At 41.6% G+C, this 16,227-nt stretch overlaps 1 protein-coding gene across 6 annotated transcripts in view; it reads right to left on the bottom strand.

Annotated features, from left to right (window-relative positions):
• Nucleotides 1-9,025: 9,025 nt before the first annotated feature.
• LOC112233086 (intermediate filament family orphan 2-like) overlaps nt 9,026-16,227 on the bottom strand; it is a 34,227-nt gene continuing 27,025 nt past the window's right edge. For 2 of the 6 annotated variants that reach the window (XM_024400488.2, XM_024400491.2), the window contains 6 exons: nt 12,722-12,907; nt 12,405-12,571; nt 11,781-11,937; nt 10,712-10,810; nt 10,319-10,455; nt 9,029-10,152 (listed from right to left, as the gene is read on the bottom strand). In XM_024400488.2, the coding sequence (XP_024256256.1) occupies nt 10,047-10,152; nt 10,319-10,455; nt 10,712-10,810; nt 11,781-11,937; nt 12,405-12,571; nt 12,722-12,907 (852 nt within the window). In that variant the 3' untranslated portion in view covers nt 9,029-10,046. Of the gene's footprint in view, nt 10,153-10,318; nt 10,456-10,711; nt 10,811-11,780; nt 11,971-12,404; nt 12,572-12,721; nt 12,908-16,227 lie in introns of all 6 variants that reach the window. The other 4 variants (XM_024400490.2, XM_024400486.2, XM_024400487.2 and 1 more) reach the window with 4 other exon arrangements.

Raw genomic sequence — 16,227 nt, 5'->3', positions numbered from 1 at the left:
AAAGGCATGAGGAGGTAGGCGAATAATTACAATTTTGCAGATTAACACTGGAGTGATAAATGATCAGATGGTCATGTGCAGGTAGAGATACTGGTGTGCAAAAGAGCAGAAAAGTAAATAAATAAAAAGAATATGGGGATGAGGTAGGTAAATTGGGTGGGCTATTTACCGATGGACTATGTACAGCTGCAGCGATTGGTTAGCTGCTCAGATAGCAGATGTTTAAAGTTGGAGAGGGAAGTCTCCAACTTCAGTGATTTTTGCAATTTGTTCCAGTCACAGGCAGCAGAGAACTGTAAGGAAAGGCGGCCAAATGAGGTGTAGTTTGTAGATGACATCGCCCGAAGTCGAGGATCGGTAGGATAGTCAGTTTTAATATGGTAAGTTTGGCGGCGTGAGTGAAGGAGGCTTTGTTGCGGAATAGAAAGCCGACTCTAGATTTGATTTTAGATTGGAGATGTTTGATATGAGTCTGGAAGGAGAGTTTACAGTCTAGCCAGACACCTAGGTACTTATAGATGTCCACATATTCTAGGTCGGTACCATCCAGGGTGGTGATGCTAGTCGGGCGTGCGGGTGCAGGCAGCGAACGGTTGAAAATGTAGTGGGGGTACCCTGTAAAAACTGTTTGCCGCTGACCCTACTGGTGAGGACTCTACTCACTCGCCTGCCTCTGAAACTCATAATTCAAAAGCTCACCAATAACTCCATGTGAGGAAACACACAGACTCTGTAAAGATGAGGACATAGAAACAGTCAAATTATGTTGCTTCTAGTGTCTCCTCTTCCCCCAGAGGATGACCACTCTTCCTTTCATACCTCTGACTTCAGGTGTAAGAGCAGAATCTGGCTGATGACTTCTTCTGTGTTTTTCTTAATGAACTGATTCGTCACATAACTCTTGCTTTGCCCTCTGTGAATACACTAAATGAGGTGGCTAGGGGCTCACTCTCACTGGGGCCAAGCTTCCTGACATCCAGGACCTAAATACTAGGTAGTGTCAGAGGAAGGCACAAAAAATGGTCAAAGACTCCAGTCACCCAAGTCTGTCACGCCTGCTCCTGTGCTTCCCCCCAGCGCTCGAGAGCACCAGGCTCCCCAGCATTACGCACACCTGCCTTCCACCGTCACGCGCATCAGCGATTATTGGACTCACCTGGACTCAATCACCTCTGTCAGTACGTTCTCTCTGCTACCCCACGGCAAGCGGTACCGGAGCGCCAAGTCTAGGACAAAAAGGCTCCTTAACAGCTTCTACCCCCAAGCCATAAGACTGCTGAACAACTAATCAAATGGCCACCCGGACTGTTTACTTTTACCCCCTCCCCCTCCTTTGTTTTTACACTGCTGCTACTCGCTGTTTATTATCTATGCATAGTCACTTAATACATTTACCTCGACTAACCTGTACCCCCGCACACTGACTCGGTACTGGTACCACCTGTATATAGCCTCTTTATTGTTATGTACATTTCCTGTGTTACTTTTTGACCGATTCGATTTTTAAAACTTTTGTTTATTTGGTAAATATTTTATTAACTCTATTTCTTGAACTGCATTGTTGAATAAGGGCTTGTAAGTAAGCATTTCACGGTAAGGTCTACACCTTTTGTATTCGGGGCATGTGACAAATAAAACCTGTCCTCTAAGGCCTACGACTATGTGCTTCTCCAGGGTTGAAAAGACTCACTGTAGTGTTGCACAAACTCACAAACTAGTGTTGTTGTGTATGAGATTAAGATTTGGTCTGTAACTCAGACTGTTTACAAGAGTACAGATAATGCTGGGGGGGGGGTTGTCTCTAAGCTTAAGAAGCCAGCTGAGTAAGCACAATATTTATTATTGCTCCCATCTGCCACATGCCCTTAAGTTAGCTTTTAAACTGGCAGCAATGATGTTCAAAGTAGTCCAACCTACAGAATACACCAACAGACAGACCACTTCAAACTACAATAACATTCTCAGTAATGGTTACAGATTCTGTTTTCTTGCTATGACTGTGATATGTTGTTGTTTATCTACCTTAGTTGAATGCACTGACTAAGTCGCTCTGAATAAGAGCGTCTGCTGAATGACCAAAATGTAAACGTGAAAACAAACACTTGTGCAAATGAGCTCCATCGCAGTACACTATATATTGCAGTACACTATACTTTGCTTTTATTTACTGTACTCTTCTGTACTATACGCTACTTTTCTGTACTGTACTGTGCACTGTAATGTACTGTCCTGTGCTCTACTCTATTGTACTGTGCTTTCCTGTCCAAACATATGAAACAGATAACTATGATTGGTTCAGATTTGGTCTTTTGAATGTCTTTTTTTTGGTCATGTCGGGACAGGCCGTCTGATTTTTTTATGGTGCTGTCTGGACCGGCCATGATTTCAACGATGTTGATTTTTGGTCTGGATCGGACCAAATCTGAACCAATTATAGAGACCTATGTTTGGGCCAAATATGGTTTGGTCCGGACCGGATGTCTGTGGACGTTGAAATCAAGGCTGGTCCAGACCGGACCAAATCTGAACCTGACTATGGCTGCATTTACACAGGCTGCCGAATTCAGATCCTTTTTTTCATTCATTTGTCTTTTGACCAATCAGATACCCTTTGAAACATATCTGATGTGAAAACATCTGATGTGATTGGTCAAAAGACCAATTAGTGAAAAGAATATCAGAATTAGGCTGCCTGTGTAAGTGAAGCCATAGACATCTGTTTTGGCCAAATAAAGGCCGGTCCGGGCTGGACCTAATCTGAACCAAACATAGACATCTATAATTGGTTCAGATTTGGTCCGGTCTGGACCAAATTTCAGAGTATTTGAAATACACCAGACGTCCGGTCTCAAAAAAAGATGTAAAAAAGACGTCGCAGTCGGTAAATGCTTAGTGAGAGATGTCAAAAGCAGTGTTACCGTGGCTAATGCCCCCAAAAAGTATCAGTCGAATCTTACTGACCACGGAGGAGGACATGTCCATGTTCGACAACATGAAGACTGCAGGGGAGCTTGCCAGACTTAATAATATTGTGGCTACTATGGTGGAAACTGTCAGAATGTTTAACTGTGGAGACAATGGAGATCTGGAGTACAAGCCACCCAGGACCACTTCCTCCTTATCAAGGTCTTTAGGACTAAGACTTCACTCCCAGGGACCCCTATTCCAACGGAGGTACCAGTCAATAGTTGTCCAATTGTTAAGAGTGCAACTATTAACATTTACATTTTAGTCCTTTAGCAGACACTCTTACCCAGAGCATCTTACAGTAGTGAGGGCAAAGGTTTTCGTACTTTGTCAATACAGCCAGAAGGTTCATATCGATTCTGCTTTCAAGAGACTGGAGGAAGTAATTGCCCAGGGGTAGGTTTGCGCTATGTCTTATGATCAACTGGTCGATGAACTTAAGAACCTAATTATGGAGCACTAACAACTATTTATTTTGGTATTGTTGGCAGCTGGGAAAAGTGTTTCAGACATTGTCCTATCGACATTTTAAATGAGGCTAAAACAATAAGGGAAGCTTTTCTCCTCTGAACCTATTTATAACTTTACTGAGGAGGTAGTGAAGAGGTTGTTTCTCCCTGTTCTCATACCTACTGCGTCCTGGGGGGGTAGATCAGGAAGCCTCACAGGCTTCAACTGGTGTCTCTGGCCAGAAAAGCTCAAGCAGCACTTCTTGTGGAGGCTCTTTTGGTCTCTAACAACTCCTCATAGCACTACGCCAATGCTGTGAATCTGTTCACAAAGGCTACTTGTTGGACAACTTCTCCCAGTTTTCTTATCCCTCAATGGAGATAGAGCCCATTAAGAAAGCAAGGAACTTCTCAAGATGGAGGCAACATCAATGACATAGGCAACGTCTGTACTCCCCACGGAGTCTGCTGTTGAGAAATGGAGAGATGCCAGTCTTCCTCAGGCTGAGGCTGTCCAGAAAGGCTGAGGGAAGTTCAGCTTCCTGTCAAAAATGTTCAAGATCAGCTCTAAGGTAGACAAGAGATATACAGAGGTGCTGGTTAAAATGTTATTATTATTTTTTTAAATTGTAACAATAACAATATTTTGTCTAAGTTGTCATTGAGCAAAAAAGGAGCCAAACCGCAGACACTCGGCCCTTCGTGGAATGAGTGTCAAAAGGTATATTACACTCGGCCCTTCGTGGAATGAGTGTCAAAAGGTATATTGGAGGCGAAGTCAGGCGCTGGAGAGCAGGGTACAATGTACAGGCGCACTTTTATTATAGTTCCAAAAAACGAGAGCACTACATAAATCAAACGCGCTAAAAAAACAACAATGTAAAAGTAAAGCGCGTAAACTAACACCACCTAACATGAAAACAATTACACACAAAACATGATGGGAAACAGAGGGTTAAATGCAAGTAGCTTAAATGGGGAAAGGAAAACCAGGTGTGTATGGAAACAAGACAAGACAAATGGATGTATGAAAAATGGAGCAGCGATGTCTAGAAAGCCGGTGACGTCGATCGCCGAACGCTGCCCGAACAAGGAGAGGAGCCGACTACGGCGGAAGTCGTGACAATGAGTTTGACGCATCTTGTGGAGGAAGTCTAATTAGGAACTCGTTAAATATAATTTCATTTATCTAATTGTAGCTTTGGTCTTTTCTCTCTATACTGAACAAAAATACAAAACGCAACATGTTTATTTATTTATTTAATTTTACCTTTATTTAACCAGGTAGGCAAGTTGAGAACAAGTTCTCATTTACAATTGCGACCTGGCCAAGATAAAGCAAAGCAGTTCGACAGATACAACGACACAGAGTTACACATGGAGTAAAACAAACATACAGTCAATAATACAGTAGAAACAAGTCTATATACGATGTGAGCAAATGAGGTGAGAAGGGAGGTAAAGGCAAAAAAAGGCCATGGTGGCAAAGTAAATACAATATAGCAAGTAAAACACTGGAATGGTAGTTTTGCAATGGAAGAATGTGCAAAGTAGAAATAAAAAATAATGGGGTGCAAAGGAGCAAAATAAATAAAAATTAAATACAGTTGGGAAAGAGGTAGTTGTTTGGGCTAAATTATAGGTGGGCTATGTACAAGTGCAGTAATCTGTGAGCTGCTCTGACAGTTGGTGCTTAAAGCTAGTGAGGGAGATACGTTTTTCCAGTTTCAGAGATTGTGTTGGTTACATGTTTCAGGAGCTGAAATAAAAAATCCCAGAAAGGTTCTAGACACACAAAAGCTTATTTCTGTCAAATTGTGTGCACAAATTTGTTTACATCCCTGTTAGTGATCTCCTTTGCCAAGATAATCCATCCATCTGACAGCAGTGGCATATCAAGAAGTTGATTAATCAGCATGATCGTTATACAGGTGCAAATTGTGCTGGGGACAATAAAAGGCCACTCTAAAATGTGCAGTTTTGTCACACAACACAATGTCATTTTAGAGAATTTGGCAGTATGTCCAACCGGCCTCACAATTGCAATCCAAATCTAACTACGCCAGTCCAGGACCTCCACATCTAGCTTTTTCACCTGCAGGATCGTCTGAGACCAGCCACCCAGATAGCTGATGAAACTCTGTGTTTTCACAACTGTCAGAAACCGTCTCAGGGAAGCTCGTCTGCGTGCTTGTTGTCTTCTCCAGGGTCTTTACCTGACTGCATTTCGGCGTCATAACCGACTTCAGTGGGCAAATGCTCACTTTCGATTGCCACTGGCAATCTGGAGAAGTGTGCTATTCACAGATGAATCCCGTTTTCGACTGTACCGGGCAGATGGCGTCGTGGGGGAGAGCGGTTTGCTGATGTCAGCGTTGTGAACAGAGTGCCCCATGGTGGCGGTGGGGTTATGGTATTAGCAGGCATAAGCTACGGACAGCGAACAATTGTATCAATGTCAATTTGAATGCACAGAGATAACGTGACAAGATCCTGAGGCCCATTGTCGTGTCATTCATCTGCCTCCATCTCATGTTTCAGCATGATAATGCACAGCCCCATGTCGCAAGGATCTGTACACAAGTCCTGGAAGTTGAAAATGTCCCAGTTCTTTCATGGCCTAAACTCACCAGACATGTCACCCATTGAGCTTGTTTGGGATGCTCTGGATCGACGTGTACAACAACGTGTTCCAGTTCCCGCCAATATACAGCAACTTCACACAGCCATTGAAGAGGAGTGGGTTCAACATTCCACAGGCAACAATCAACAGCCTATGCGAAGAAGATGTCACGCTGCAGGAGGCAAATGGTCACACCAGATACTGACTGGTTTTCTGATCCACGCCCCTACCTTTTAAGGTATCTGTGACCAACATATGCATATCTCTTTCCCCAGTCATGTGAGAATACATTTTTTAGAATTGATTGATTTCCTTATATGAACTGTAACTCAGTAAAATATTTGAAATTGTTGCATGCTGTATTTATATATTTGTTACAGTATATCTTTTCTATCTAATATTTCACACAGTGGTGAATGTAAACTGTCTGAAATGTGTAGCAACATTCTAGTAATTCAGATTCATTATATTTGTCATCAAGCCAAGAGAAGCACAAATTGAAATCTTACACAGTAGGCTGTCAATTTGCTATCTGTGTAACGACTCTCGTTGGTGGTAGGAAAAGTGAACCAAAGCGCAGCGTGGAACGTGTTCATGATTCTTTTATTTCAAAAGCACTCAAACAAAATAACAAACATGAAAACAAACGGAGACAGTTCAGTCAGGCAAAAAACACAAAACAAGAGCCCACAAAACCCAAACAGAAAATGACAACTTATATATGATCCCCAATCATAGACAGCTGCCTCTGATTGGGAACCACCCAAAACAAAGAAATAGAAAACATAGACTTTCCCACCTGAGTCCCACCCGGACCTAACCAAACATAGAAAATAATAGGGACCTCTTAAGGTCTGGGCGTGACAATCTGCCCCAAGAGATAACGTTAAAATAAAGAGCAGTCGTTTTTATTAAAACAATGTTTATTAAATATATGGTTCAGTCACACAGTAGATTTGCAAGCATCTGCATTTAGCAACATTCTGCACATAAAATACAAATATGAATCTTGCAGCTAGCAAATCCCTGGCACCCATGACTGTTCCCAAAGAAACTAACAGATATATTCAAATACGAATGTCAAAAATCAATTTACACATGATTATCCCTTTATATGATTCAAAATTGCTCTTCCATTTTTGGAGAGCATACAAACTATAATGAAATCTAGACATACAGTACATCAATAACAGGCTGTGTGTATCATGATTCATAAATGTTAGTGCTAAAGTAGCATTTTAACAAAAATAAAACAATGTAATAAGGCAATTCATATTGATTCTGAGTCCAGCATATGAGTAGCCTGGTCCCAGATCTGTTTGCTCTGTCTTGCCATCTCCTATGGTTGTTTGAATGCCAAATCGACCATAGGAGTTGGCTTTACAGCACAAACAGATCTGAGACCAAGCTAGTGTATCAGTAGGCACACGGGTATTATTTAGATGACCATATTTGGTCATATTTACCCTCTGAAAATACTGAGTGACACCATTCCTCAGAGAGAGTGGAGTCATCTGACACACCACGTTGAGGCCAGATGTGCTGAGCGTTGGCACTGGTGCAATGTTTGAAACCGGTTCATTTTCTAACATATTTTCGAACATAACAAGTTAGGAAAAAGGTAAAGAGCTTTTAGCTTTGTATTTTGGTCTCTTTGATTCCCTTCTGAAAATGATAGGTACAAATTTGCACTGGTGCAAATGATAAGTATATCTGGCCCCAAGTCTTCTAGGCTGTCAGATTAACAGACGGATCATAATTTCCCGCAAAAAAAACTAAGACAAGTAACGGAGGTTAGTCCAGAAAAATAAGGCTTGCTTATTGCATAGTACAGTACTTCAACTCAGTTTTACCCCTCCTGTGATGGCTGTGTCCAGATATGGGGGAACTTCAATTCTACCAATTCATACAGTACCTGCAAAGGCACTCTGGGCCTTCTTTGTATGTGCATAAGCAATGGCATCTACATTAAGGCAATCTCAGAACGAACCTAAATCTGACTTCAGTGAGTGAAGATTGACCTCGTGTCCAGTACGTGAAATGCATTTTCCCTGTCAACGCGTAGGCCTAGATTCAATCAGATCAAGCTTTAAACGGCGATAGCCAACACCCACATAGCTGATATTTTGCCGGTGTCGGAGGTGTAACTGCGTTGACGCTGTCAAATAGGGGAGCAGCTGCTCTTGTGATCATTGCCACTAAGCCAGAGTTCTGAATTAAAAAATGTAGGCTACAGTTGAAGTCGGAAGTTTACATACACCTTAGCCTTATCCATTTAAACTCAGTTTTTCATAATTCCTGACATTTAATCCTAGTATTTGGTAGCATTGCATTTAAATTGTTTAACTTGGGTCAAACGTTTCAGGTAGCCTTCCACAAGTTTCCCACAATAAGTTGGGTGAATTTTGGCCCATTCCTCCTGACAGAGCTGGTGTAACTGAGTCAGGTTTGTAGGCCTCCTTGCTTGCACACGCTTATTCAGTTCTGCCCACAAATTTTCTATGGGATTGAGGTCAGGGCTTTGTGATGGCCACTCCAATACCTTGACTTTGTTGTCCTTAAGCCATTTTGCCACAACTTTGGAAGTATGCTTGGGGTCATTGTCCATTTGGAAGACCCATTTGCAACCAAGCTTTAACTTCCTGACTGATGTCTTGAGATGTTGCTTCAATATATCCACATAATTTTCCTTCCTCATGTCAATTAGCCATCAGAAGCTTCTAAAGCCATGACATAATTTTCTGGAATTTTCCAAGCATTTAAAGGCACAGTCAACTTAGTGTATGTAAACTTCTGACCCACTGGAATTATGATATTACAAGTGAATTATAAGTGAAATAATCTGTCTGTAAACAATTGTTGGGAAAATTACTTGTGTCACGCACAAAGTAGATGTCCTAACCGACTTGCCAAAACTATAGTTTGTTAACAAGAAATTTGTGGAGTGGTTGAAAAACAAGTTTTAATGACTCCAACCTAAGTGTATGTAAACTTCTGACTTCAACTGGATGTAGAAATAATGATGCTCAAATTGAAAATCATTCAACTGAATAATGAGGATTTCTATCAGCCTAATCCAGGTGTAGATTACATCTCACGGTTCAGCGTTCCAACTTGTAAACAACGCTGCATGGGATTTCTGTCCATGCGACTCTCTGCAGCTAATGGCGATGTCTGCTTTAGGTATAATGCTCGGAGCCGCTTGTGGATTTGACAGTTCTAATGCAGTTCCACCTCAGGCACCGCCAAAACAACTGCTATGCAGATGTCGGCTAGCGTGGATCTGATAGAACCTAGCCCTTATTTTGAATTATAAACTGGGTGGTTCGAGCCCTGAATGCTGATTGTCTGAAAGTCGTGGTATATCAGCCCGTATACCACGGGTATGACAAAACATTTATTTTTACTCTTCTAATTACGTTGGTCACCAGTTTATAATAGCAATAAGGCACCTCGGGGGTTTGTGGTATATGGCCAATATACCACGGCTAAGGGCTGTATCCAGGAACTCCACGTTGTGTCGTGCATAAGAACAGCCCTTAACTGCAATAAATTGGCCAAACACCATATCCCCTCGGGCCTTATTGCTTAAATATATCATACGGACCACTGAATGCTTTGCTAGATCACTAATGGCTGAATATGTCCGGTTTCCTTGATCTTAACATGGTTAGGATGAATACTGGGGTGAATACACAGTAAAATGACCATAGGCGTACAGTAAGTTGAGTGTGTGTGGAGATACTTGTGTTTAGTAGGAGTGACCGCTCTGATCAGTGGTAGGCCAATGAGGATCAGTGAGGAGGAACCAACACTGCACCTTATTGTGGAATACAAGTTCATCCCTATATGGGTAAACCGGTGAAGCACCAATAGTTTCCACAGGGCTCCTCTTAGATCAACTGGAAACCAGCTGAAGAAAAGGGGGACCACAGCATTGAGGAACAAAGGCATTTCCTCCATCATCTTCCCCGGGTCAGGTGGTGGGGTAGCCAGGGGCCGGAGGGTCAAGGGTCAGCTCCTACTGCCTCTCCGTCCTTCTCCAGCTCCTCCTGGATCTCATCACTGTTCCCTGAGTCGCTGCTCGCTACCGAGCTGAACGATGGAGAGTTCCTACACCAGAGAGAGGGGAAACAAGGACAGATGTCAGTCATTGATATCTGTGTGATTATGCCTACTGTGTAGCAAGGCCTTTCTCAAGACACGTCTCAGTGGAACAATGCACCATTGCATTGAAATGCCATTGTTTGCCATGAGTGGAGAAAGAGGTGTGTCTGACCTGCCGGTGCCCCCTGAGCCCTTGATGAGTCTCCTGCAGGTCTCCATCTGAACATCCAGGCCTCTCTTCATAGAACACATCTCCATGTACTCCTGTAGGTGACGGTTCATATCACTCTTAGCTGTAGCCAACTCATACTGAGGAGAGAGCGAGAATCCAAGATGTGGGAGAGAGGAGGAGTCAAAAGGAGAGTAAGATAGGTGAACGATGTAAGAGAGTAAGAGCAAAAGAGTGGGAGGAGATGTGAGAGGGTGGGTCAGAGAGGGAGATTGAAAAGAGAAAGTGGCGCAGAGATTGAGGGGCAAAGACCCTCTGCAGTAATAATTGATGACTAACACACAGGAGAGTGAGTTGCACACATGAACCTTGACCTCTCTTCTCTTGGTCTCTTACCTCTATTTGACCCATGGTCTCCTGGTACTCCTTCTCTCGGTTCTGGAAAAGCATCTCGGTCTCGTCGATCAGGCTGCCCAAACTGCCATCCTGAGAGGCCTAACAATCCCCAACAGACCCATGTAAACTATGTGTACTGTAGCAACGTTCAAAGTGCAGTGGTAGACTTTACTTTGCAGCTTGGAGGCACCGTTATCGACAATAAACACTTTCATAAAGTTTACATTCATACAGTCGTAAAATGGATAGATAAGGTAGATAAACATCCCACTGGGCACAGACGTCAGTTCAATGTCTAGTTTTGATTTACATTCGGTTGAGTTGTCAACTAACATTAATTCAACGTGAAATGAGCAAAACATTTCACCATCTCATTGGATTTAGGTTGAAGTTGGGTTAAAAATTTTTTTTTAAATTCCCTTACGTTGATTGCTTTTTTTCCAAACCCAATCATTTTCCCACGTTGATTCAACACCATCGCATTGAGTTTTTTTGTTTGAAATGACGTGGAAACAACGTTGACTCAATCAGTTTTTGCCCAGTGGGATCGGTCGAACACACAATTTAGCCATACACACACCAACACACAATTAGACAAACAATCAATTCAAATAAATAACGACACAATTGTATTTTTATTTTTTTTTACATATATTCCTTAACAGTTTCTGAGGCCACTCAGATGAAATGTCTTACAGTACAAGGGCATGAGGCAGGTAGCCTAGTGGTTAGAGCATTGTGCTAGTAACCAAAAGGTTGCTAGATCGAAAACCCGAGCTGACAATGTAAAAATCTGTCATTTTGCTCCTGAACATGGCAGTTAACCCACTGTTCCTAGGTCATCATTGTAAATAAGAATTTGTTCTTAACTGACTTGCCTAGTTAAATAAAGTTATTTTAAAAATGAGGAAATACAGAGAGAAGGCCTAAAAAAAATCCTCGACAGAGATATACAGGTAACTGACAAAATAAAGCAAACACTTGAGTCATTTGGCAGTTACCTGTATCTGACATATTTGAAAAGTTCCCAGACACTGCTTTTGGATGAGCAGTAGGGGGCAGCACTAACCTGCCCAGGGCCCTCCCCCTGTCCTTCTGCTGCAGCAGCACTGGCTGCAGCACAGGGGGTGTTGTAGTTGGCAAAGTCCTCCCAGAGGAGCAGTGTCTCCTCATTCTCCTCCCAAGTTAGGCTGTCACAGTCGTCATCAAAGTCAAACGTCTCTCTCCTGCTGACAAAGGAATTATCATCTGAGCAAGTTCTGCAAACAAGAAAGGGAGGGAGAAGAGGGAAGAGGGAGGGACAGAGAGAAAGAGTGGAGACACGGAGGTGGAAAGGGAGGGGAGGAAAGAAAGAAGACAAAAAAAGAAAGGAGGAAAACCAAAACCAAACGGAAAGGCATGAACATTTTAAAAGGGGTCGCAAATGAAGAGGACAGGGAAGAGAGAAAACAACAGAGACAGTGACTGACAGAGATGAAAACATGACAAAGTAATGAAGCACACATGAAACAGACTATGTGACGCTATCTAACGCTACAGACGACAGTGGAGATTTAATTCACAGATTGATATCATATGACTTAAACAACACAGTCAGTTGGATAACATATCGACTCTAGTCGTTCAGCTGGCACTCATTAGCAATTGAGGCTAAACAAGTTACATAACACAGGTCAAAGGTTCGGCCACTCACAACTGATTGAGCATGCGTTTCATCTCGTCTGTGATGTTGAGTGACTCTACGACCTGCTCCTTCTCCTCCTCTTCATCCTCCTCTCCACCACCAGACTCACTTTCAATCTCAGGACTCCTCTCCTCGTAGACAGCCTTACGCTCTTTCCTCCTGCAAGATGCAGCCCCCTGTGAAACCACACACTAGTCAGCTGTGTGTGAACGAGAGTGAAAATGTGTGTGTGTGTGGAGAAAATATTTAATGGACATTTGTGTCCCATTTTCCACATGGAATGAGCCCTTTACACAAGGAGTACATATGAAAAGCTATCCAGTTACTTTGCTCTCTGGGGGTGCTCTGGAGGGGCTCATGTGTGGGCTCATGTTGAACATCTTGCTCATGTCTTCTGAGTTGCGTTGCTGAGCCACGTCACAAAGCTTGGCCGTGATGTCAATGCGTCTGCAGATGTCCATGTCCACCTTCATGGCCTTCTTCTGGATCGCAGTGTCCAAGTCCGACATTTCCTACAATAAATATTACATTGGTTATGATGATCAGAGAATATTATACCCATGAGCTGTGTCACCGTCTACTATTTGCCCAATACTGCAAGTAAGAGTGTACAGTTTTCGGAGGCAGGACCTCAACATCATCATCCCATTTTTTAGTTAATCTCATAGTATCTGGAGGCAGTGACTTGCATTTTAAAAGTAATAAACTCACTTAAAGGGGAAGTTTAAGAATATTTTTTTGGAGTGATTCCATACATTGAAACGCTCTCTCACTGCATTCTGCTACTGGAAAGCTGCAAAAATGGGTCACATGATGTGTTTTTGTGCACTTATAGCACTGCTCTGTTGTCAGTCAACGAATTATTAATTGTGGACAATTTTTTTGTTTTACTGAAAGCCTACGGCCGAATGAGACATACATAAAATATATATATATTTTTAAAGTACTATCGACTTTGAGTCAGGAAATGTATACTTTTCCACATAAAACTATTGGGATCATTTTATGTGAAGACTGCAAAAACAGCAGATATGGGTAACTGTCTTGTGCTTAAAAACTGAATCTACGGCCCTTATTCACAATCACAGATGCAAGAGATAAGTACGAAGTAAACAACCTGACCGACTGCAACAACAGTGAAGATGGGTGAGATCTGCACGTGCGCTATTGTGGCGCAAACTCTGTGCCCTTATTTGGAGCAAATGGGGGAGAAGGAGCTGGCGAAAAAGTTGAACAACTTATCAACGATAGCCTAAAGTTAGTTCTGAAAAGTGGAAATCCGAAGAGATGGCAGCAAGAGCAAGCTGGTGTTCGGTCCCTGGCTGCACTTTATATAAGAACTATAATATATATCACTGTTTTCCGTTGACAGATGCAGAAGTAGCGATAAAAACAAGTAAATATGATGTAAACACTCCTACAGCCGATCTTGCTAATTTTACGTGTCTGTAGTAAGCACTTAATCGAAAATGACTGCAAAAGAGATATACAATCGGAACAAAACACCAAAGAAAACTCAAAGACACAGCTGTTCATTCTGTATACCCATGGAATGGATCTCGTGTCATACCAAAAAAACAGAAGAGCGTTTGAGAAGGGAAAGCACCAAAGCGAGTGTGCAGAGCAGACTGGTCTTATAAACTAGACAGAAACAGTAAACGTAAATCAGGGACACTCAAATTAGTATGATATACTGTAGTTATGTTTGATATGGTTATATAAATTAGAGGGGTTACTTAAGGCAAAAATAAAAGGAGGGTGGTTGGTCGGGGTGGATGTGTTGGTGTATGATGCGAACGTCTAGCAACCTAAAGGTTATGTGTTTTAATCTCATCACGGACAACTTTAGCATTTTAGCTCATTAGCAACTTTTCAGCTACTTACTACTTTTGAGCTACTTTGCAACTGCTTAGCATGTTAGCTAACCCTTCCCCAAACGCTTTTAGCTAACCCTAACTCTAACCATAACCCTTTAACCTAACTCCTAACCTTAACCCGAACGTTAGCCACCTAGCTAACGTTAGCCACAGCAAATTGGAATTCGTAACATATACGTTTAGCAAATTCGTAACATACAAGTTTAGCAAATTCGTAACATACAGTACTTTTTTGCAAATTCGTAAAATATTGTACGAAATGCAATTCGTAAAGTATTGTACGAATTGTATTCCTAACATATCATATGACTTGCAATTTGTAACATATATGAAATGGTTGATGGACATCCACAAATGAATACATACCATACAAAACGTAACATATCATAACTAAATGGGGTGTCTCGGATTTACATACAGAATAACAAGAAATGTTGTGCGGAGGTATATAGTCTAATCAATGCAGTTCGAGTTTATCTTATGGTGTTGTAACCATTGCACCATATCATGTAGACATTTAATTTAATTTAAATTTAACCTTTATTTAACCACAGCCTAGGCGCTCTACCGGTTAGCATATGTGCCTTGTCTTTATGACAATGGGGTTGAGGAGATTATAGACAGTAATTGTGTCATCTTACATTGTAACAGACATTAATTGTGTGATCTTACATTGCAGAATAAAAATGAAAGGTGTTGTTGCATTTTAATTACTTATGATCAGGTCTAGTCACTTTTATTCATAATCATAATCTCCAGTGTCTGATGTGTTGGTTAGCCATGGTTTATTTGCATGAGAACATGTCATGCTTTAACAACTGTATAGCCTTGCAAGAAATACATGGCCCCAGGAACCACCTGGGGTAGGCCTATTTGGCCGCATGTAGTCTGGTCTATTGTGTATTTGTAACCCCCACCTCTACTGTCGATAGTGGTCATGAGTATCATAACAATTTCATTACTTTTAGCCCCATGGACACAAAACATTTTTATTACAGATTATAAACGTGGTATCACATTATACTTTTGTGTTACTGTTAGAGACTATCTGACTTGATCCCGTGTTAATCTATTTATAATTCTATAATTAGCCTAGCAGTAGTAATTATCATGTTATGGTTGAGATGGAATGATCTATGTGCATTATATTTGTAGCGGTAGTAATTATTGTGTTATGGGTTAGATGGAATGATCTATGTGCATTCAATTTGTAGCGGTAGTAATTATTGTGTTATGGGTTAGATGGAATGATCTATGTGCATTGTATTTGGGCAGAGGGAAAGGGGGCCTGTCTCTTGAGGCCAAGAATGATTCCACGAGGGCTGAATAGCAGTCATGTGCCTGGAGTTAGCGCTGATAGATCATAATTACTCATCTATAACACTTTCTTATATCTTTACCTTTTTATATCATTATATACTCTTGGTGTGAATGTACCCTTTTTCTATATCCTTAGAGATTGAAATTAGTGCTAGGTTTAAGCTCTATGTGTATGAGAAGTGTAATTATCTAGTGGTCTGCAGTAGGAATGTGTACTTCCAATAACTCAAGGCCTCTCCTGACTGACAAGAAGACCCGTGAAAGGCACGGAGGAATACGAAAGCTCTGGATTAAGGCTGGGACACGATAACACCAACGGGAGGAACAGACTCAGTTCTTGCCCAGCAACAGAGATTGATTGTTTAACACAGAAATACAACAAGGTCACTCCGCCTAATCGGAAGGTATAAATATATGTGCTTGTGTGACCTGTAGGGGTGGTTTTGCAGCTGTAACACCCAGTGTTGTGAATAAATCAAGCTCAAGTTTTTCTTGGGAGTCCGTCTGGATTATTGTACCAGAAATTAGAATCCAACCGTTAGGATGGAAGTTTTTCTTTGTCAATACATATAACAATAGTAATTTAGCATATAACGCATACAATATCAACTGTCAATAGCTTTCACGTTTAGAAT

This window comes from Oncorhynchus tshawytscha, linkage group LG16 (assembly GCF_018296145.1).
Source record: "Oncorhynchus tshawytscha isolate Ot180627B linkage group LG16, Otsh_v2.0, whole genome shotgun sequence".
Classification (NCBI taxonomy): Eukaryota; Metazoa; Chordata; class Actinopteri; order Salmoniformes; family Salmonidae; genus Oncorhynchus; species Oncorhynchus tshawytscha.
The sequence above is the reverse complement of the archived record's forward strand: the minus strand, read 5'-3'. Positions and strand labels throughout refer to the sequence as shown.